Genomic DNA, 6,935 nt, shown 5'->3' with positions numbered 1-6,935 from the left:
TTATAGTATTTACAGAAAAGACATAACATGGACACAAAAGACAGACAGCTGTGATAGTTACAGCTGGACAGAAATGTTCTCTCATCAATATAGATTAATCCTGTCTAATCTAGAGACTTGCATTAAAAAAACTAATCCTGTGAGCATCAGCATGAGTAAGAACATGTGTGTAAATGTATTTGTCACAGAGCTCAGTTGGAGCTTGACCTGAAGAGCATATCACTCTTTGTTTGTGTCTGTTGTTTGGGGAGGGGGTCAGTGTGAAGGCAAATCATTCATGTGACTCTTAATATCATTTATTATTGTGATCATTGGGTATAATATGCAGTGGGAAAGAATGAAACTTTCAGTGTTCAGTTTAAGTTAACAGGCATGCCTAATGTGGTGGCTGATGAGTATATATCAGAGGTATCTTCAAAATTACTACATAATTCTGTGATGAATATAAAAATGATTTTAATTATGTGCTTTGGCCAGTGCAGCATAATTTTAGAATGTTCTATACTTTTGTTGACCTTTTCTCCCCTTTTGTTTATTCTGTTATTAAAAAAAGGTTAATTAGCTTTCCTTTCCCTTCCTTTATTTCCTTTACTTCCTGATTACTTTGCGGTGATGTTGCTGGTGTTCTCTTGGCTGGTCAGTTTAACCTCACTGAAACTCAGGCTGTTGTAGTGATGGTCTCCCTCCCTTTAAATGAAACTAGAGGTCAAGGGAAGGCACTCCCACCCCTATAATTCAAGTTTTTCTTTTTCCTGCCTCTGTTATTTTCCTCTCTCTCCCTGTCCTCGGTGGGTTGTCATGGAAATGAAAGCTGGGGTGGGGGTGGGGGTGGGGGGGGGCTTCTATTATTGAAGCAGTTGTGGGTTTGGTAGTGGGCAGGGAGTTGGGTATAGTGAAATGAAGCGATTCATGCACTCATAAACAGAGAGTGCGCTGGAGCAGAAGGGCGGTGGGGTGAGGGAGAGAGAGGCGAGGAAAAGGAGAATAGAGAGGGGCCCCGGGGGTGAGCGGAGAGACGAGCCAACTCCACGTGTTTTGGCCCTGTTTCTAACTGATTGCATGTTTTAGGCCATTACGTCATGGTCTGCGAGGCTCTGCTGTTTGAGAAACACTGCTGCGGAATCTCATTCCTCATGGAAGATGGCAAAATGAACTCTTGGTAATGCCACCTGTTGTTGGGATGGTAGGAAGATACTGTTCAAAGAGTAGTGAGCATTGCTGATTTTCTCATATGTCATATAACAGATGAAAGTAATGTGACTTAACAACAGACTCGTGTAAAAAGATCTAAAGACTGACTCTGTCATTTATTGGCTGATCTTAGAAACAATGAATTCCTTAGACCCGGGGAATTCCTGGGAATTTCCTTCAGTCTACAAATTTTAGTCTAAATACTTACTAACTATTCTCCTTACATGTTGTCTGGTTGTCTGTTTCTCTGTGTTAGCCCTCCACCTGACTAGCAACCTAGACTCAAACCAAGGACAATGTTTATATGTTATCAACTGGGACATTTTTTTTGTTTTAAACCCTGAAATTAGGTTTATTTTAATCTTATTTTAATATAGATGTCTGCACACACTGTATCTTAAACATACATATTCCAAGATTCTTGGATATGTAACTTAATAATATATCAAGATCTCCCAAGGCAATTAAAACTCCAGCCCACAATAAGAGGCAGACTACATTCAGATGATTCAGACCAAACAGTGATCTTTCTCCCAGCGCCCCAGAGACACACACAAAGACAGAAGCAACTCTCCCACACTCTGTCTCGCCCTGTAACTCTGCAAGGGCTCACACACACATTTTTAATGTGACATGTAATGTAGGACATGATTAAATCACACTACATGAAACAAAAGACAACATAGTCGTAAATTATTTGAACCTACAGGCTCCCTGCAGGTGCCTTCGCCCTTTCACCCTGTTGAGTCTAGACAATGGTGCAGTAAAGCAACAGGTTTGCTTTCTGAAACCTGAAAGCAACCTGAAACAGCTACTCCAGCTTTAGTGACATCGCTACAGTGTTGTGCAAAAACAGTATATGTTCTTGCAAACAAACATTTTCCATTAATAAATCATATCTACCCTTTCCTTATTCTACCTGCCCTTGCTGCTTAAAATGCATCCTTTTCTTAAAATAGAGATGGGTCAGTGCTCTCTGGGGACATTCTGAACATTCCTGCTATTGTTATTTCATTACTAGGATGAGGGTTGCCCTTGCCATTCATAGCAGCTGACCTCTAGACTTTGCGTCAGTCCCCATTTCTTAGAATCAAAAATATGAGATTGGAGTTCTTCCATTTGCAAAGGTGATTGATGGACAGCTGTTTAGATGATTCAGTTCTCATGCATCTCTTTCACTTTCACATTTTACTTGCTTTTTACTCTATGTAAGAAACGGTTACTATTTATTGGTCAACTACGTGTAGCAATCTCAATATAAAAATGCTAGGATGCTTATTTTACAAAGAACTACTAGACCTTTGCATATATATAAATATATATACATATATATATACACACACATGTATAGCGTGCCTGAGAGGGATATAGCCATTATACAAAGGAACAAAAAAAGCAAGCATTAGAGATCAGCTTCACCAGGATGTTGCGGTCATGCCTGAACAGTTTGGGTTTACATTAGTCTTTTGATCATCTTTTTGAACAACCTTGTCCCTTTCAAGAGCAGGGGTCCTTTTGGGTCATGTTCAAACAACCCAAATTCAAACTGGTACAAAGGGTTAGGGTTATTCTGCACATCTAAGTGCAGACTACTGTTTCCACAGAAACCCCTCAGCAGCCCTGTTTTCTCCAGCACTATCTGTTGTTCCTTGAATGTTAAGGCTCTCAACCATATCTTTAAATTACTTTGAGCTTTTGTTCTTCTGCTTTTCTGGAGTGTGTTTACTAATGCAATTATGCCCTTTAATCTCATATTCTCACTCTTCTGCCTATTTTCAGTGCACAAACTGCTTACAGTGATCAGGGTTAGTTTTAATGAGATATGCATTTAGCTTATATACAGCTTCACGGGTTACTGAAACAGTGGTACGAATTCACAACAGAAACGGAATAAAGGATCTAAGAGCCATTAATTGCTGAACCTCCTGAATTTGTGCAACATTTCAGCACGTGTAATACAAATTTAACGGTGGCCAAATGTGATGTTTTTTAGTTTCTGATTTGCATCCATGTCACTTTGAATGGCTCATTACTTAGAATGCTTGATAAATGGACACATGGCTCCTGATACTGAGGTATGCTTTAATTTCCCTATCAGACTGCTTGCCTTCAATACTAGGTCTTTTGTGCAGTGTGTTGTGTGTAGGGTTTAGCTCTACTGTACCTTGTTTTTGTTGCGGTATAAAAGTAAAAAAAATATCATTCAGTATTTTTGTTTATTGCATAGATTGTATATAAAATACATTATTACACTCTTATTTCTTATGTCTTTCCTGCAAAAACAGGTAATGACCTCAATGACATTCGCATGAAATGAGTGATTAAGATATTTTATTCCCCAGGAAATCTACATTTTTTAAGTCTCCTTGCGTCAATATGTCATAGTCAAAACAAAATGTGGAGAGCACGTCAGTATCAGAGATTGTTCATGACTTCAGATATATGTTTAGTTAAAGGATGTTAATGTTTACACTAAGTACGGGAATTCTTCCTTGTCCTATGACATGAAAGAGTTTAATAAGGGCTTACACATTTCTAAGGTTCCTGGTACACACTTATGGCTTCTATCTTCCGTAAACAAACATGACATTTTTGAGCATTCTTGAGCTTTTGGCTGACTAATGGAGCCATTGATCTTTAATTAAAAGCAAAGAAATATGTTTTCTGCTTGCTTTCCATGTGTTCTTGACTTGAAGGAAATAAGAACTGAACTCTTAACTGCTCCTTTTATCTTAAAATTAAAAAAAGACGCTAATCTGTGATTTAATTATAGATAGCTCTTGAATCAACATAATTCAATGACATTAGGGTTACTGGGAGAAATCCACTTATTTAAGTCATGATTAATTTATCAAGGATGATTAAGAATAATATGATTACAAGTACATGGAGACTTTAAGACACACGTGGTCACACTTTTTTGGCTTCAATTTGGCAAAACCAACACACTCCAGCAGCATACCCAACCCCCACTTTCTTGAGCACCCCCCACTTTCAAGTTGCAGTGACAGGTGGCTCTTGGGGGTTTGGGTGAATACAACTCAACAGCTGCACAAAAGAATCCCAATGGGGTCCTTTTGACAGGGTGTCCCCTCTCAAGCGTGCCGATGGGCGCCTGGCCCAGCCCCCACCTTGGCAGATGCTGTAGGAGATCCACAGGTGGTAGATGAGAAGACACAGTGGAGTTCTTAGAAATGCTGTGTAATCAAGATCCATTTTTAGGGACTTGTTTTTGCCACAATTAAAAAACACAAGCTGCACACAAAGTCTGCACAATTTTATTATCTCAATGCAGTAGGCTGAAGTAGATTCCAAAATAAAACCTTATGTATGTATTTTGACTGAGCTGTCATCTTCTACTATTGTTTCACTCCTGTATAGTGTGATTGGGAATGTCTGGTTTCGTTTAGACTCTGAAATCTCAGATGAATCTTCTTTAACGTGTCTCTAAAGATTATAGGAAGAGAAGAAGTATTTACTTTTTAGCTATTTAGCTTTTTTTCTTTGGGGTGTTTTCCTTCTGCACTTAATTGGGGTTAAAAGTACACAAAAGCCACCTTTCCTTTTATTCTGATTCCTAGATAAACCTGTAAAGCCGCATGCTGGATTATAATCCCGGAAAGGCATTTGAATTCTGCAGGTTAAAAATGATATACTAGCATTTACCCAGCAGCACGTGAAAACCTGTTGTACTGATCACGCCTATGTGGGGTTTCAGTATGTAGGTACATTTTTATGTGGGGAAAATGCTTTAACCAACTCATGAATTAGACAAGCTAGAGACTAAACTATATCATCCAGGCACACAGGTACGCTTTACAAGTCAAAGGTTTATTTGAATGTGAACTGTGAACCGGCTGCGAGTCTTGTAGTTTTTGTGGGTGAGAGAACCAATCAGAACGTCGGGGGGAGGTTAGGGAAAAAATATTTTTAACATGAAAACAGATACAGGGATGTCAGTGAAATCTGTGCTAATCTTGCGCTAAGCACATTCGAATGTATCAGTAATTATTCGTGTCTTCTGTATCGTTAAGGATAACTTAACAAATAATACCAGAGTGTCCCCCTTGTTGATAGTGGTACAGTCCGATCCGGAGGCCAGTGAGGGATCGTTCGCACCAGCAGAGCATCAGCTGTGGCGTGTCGTGGAGTGAGAAACTTCTCTCCCTCCTCCTTGTTGCCTCTCTTTCTTCTCATATTCCCTCGGACACCTTGTCATCTAACTTTTCAGAGACGCAGTGACCGGTGAACAGCAGCTGGCTGTACAGGCGAGGGTTTCGTTTGTTTATTTATTTTTTATTTCTGACCTATCTGGACGCTCTCCGGAGGATTTCCTTTTCCAGTTCATGCAACTGGAGTGACTCGACCAACTCCCCCCTCACCCCACCCCACCTCCGAATCCCTGCCTGAGGAATGAGAGGACTGCTGGAGAGGAAGAGCCGAAACTCGCATGTTTGAATGAACAAAAGAACAGAAAGCGAGGCTATCGCTCCCGGAATGGAGGGAAATATTCTGCCTGCAGCAACATGTAAGTCATAGTATAGACAGGAATTTGGGAATTCAAAAGCATGCACAAGTGCTTTGTCATCCACGTCCTTTGTCAGTCTGCAACGAAATGTTTTAAGACGCAACATAGTTGTCGAGTCAGATTTAGAGGTTAGGAAACATTAATGTTTGCGGGCTCGACAGTGTGATGGAGAATAATGAATGTGGGATCAATTATTAATGTTGATCTATTATGGGAGCAGAGAGGGAGACAGACCGTTCATAAAGCGTAAAGATAACGCAGCCTAGTTTAACACCTCAGTCCCAGAGCAGATTTGAATCTGTGTTGTGAGGTGATTTATCAATTTGCAGATCTTAATGTAGAGAAAAAGTCAAACACCGGTGCGATCAGCTGACCGTTGTTGTCTCTTAAAAAAAAGAAAAGAATGTCTGTTGCCATTTTTTTTGCACAGAGCTCAGGTTATAAGGGTTATAATAACAACACAATTTGCACTAGATGAGGTAATCTCACTAGTCTCACCCCATCCCATCCCCCGCCTCACGTTATGTTTAGCTCTCTACTAACACGATGGAGTCACAGGCGGTCTTGTATCATTTGCGGTCTCCTCTTTGCGTCTCTTCTCCTCCAGCAGAGCATGTTTTCCAAATTCAGTGAATAGTTTATGCACAGGTGCAGTCATGCTCCCTGCTGGTGCCGCGATGCATCAACAAACTCCTAAAATCTAGAACATTTTAATGAGATCAGCTGCCGACCAAAGTGCAGGATGAAGAGTCTGCAACACACTCTGGCCAGCTTTGCCGTAGTTACAGATTTATATGTGCAGTTACAAACGGTGTGATCCCACAATCATGCAGTTCAAAGACAGTTTTCCCATTCGGTCGTAACAAATGTCTGAGCCTGAGACAAGATGGAATATCCATGCTGGAAGTCTGCCAATGTGAAATCTCTCATGTAAGACAGATCGACCAAGTCTGGTCTAATATTTTGGTTTCCACGTTAAACTACTGTATATTATTGACATGTTGCCCGTTTCTGAAAATAGAAGGGGACATACAATGTGTCTGATAACAAAAAACTTCCTTCCTTTTCCTCTGTGGGGGGAGGTCAGTGTGATTTGACTCTGTCTCAAGCAGGAGGGGACAGATGCTTTACTCTGATTGTAGGTGCCTTCAAAATGTTCTGAATAAAGCTTGCATTGAAGGCTAGCTCACTCTCACAAGAAGAAGACTGATTTCAG

The 6,935-nt window shown here is 40.3% G+C and overlaps 1 protein-coding gene across 7 annotated transcripts in view; it reads left to right on the top strand.

The window, feature by feature from the left end:
* Window positions 1-5,149: 5,149 nt before the first annotated feature.
* Window positions 5,150-6,935, top strand: part of map7d1a (MAP7 domain containing 1a) — a 39,737-nt gene continuing 37,951 nt past the window's right edge. For all 7 annotated transcript variants that reach the window (XM_080308049.1, XM_080308046.1, XM_080308050.1 and 4 more), the window contains exon 1: window positions 5,150-5,719. In XM_080308049.1, coding sequence (XP_080164175.1) covers window positions 5,650-5,719 — 70 coding nt within the window. In that variant the 5' untranslated portion in view covers window positions 5,150-5,649. The remainder of the gene's footprint in view (window positions 5,720-6,935) is intronic.

This window comes from Astatotilapia calliptera, chromosome 11 (genome assembly GCF_964374335.1).
Source record: "Astatotilapia calliptera chromosome 11, fAstCal68.1, whole genome shotgun sequence".
NCBI lineage: Eukaryota > Metazoa > Chordata > Actinopteri > Cichliformes > Cichlidae > Astatotilapia > Astatotilapia calliptera.
The sequence above is the reverse complement of the archived record's forward strand: the minus strand, read 5'-3'. Positions and strand labels throughout refer to the sequence as shown.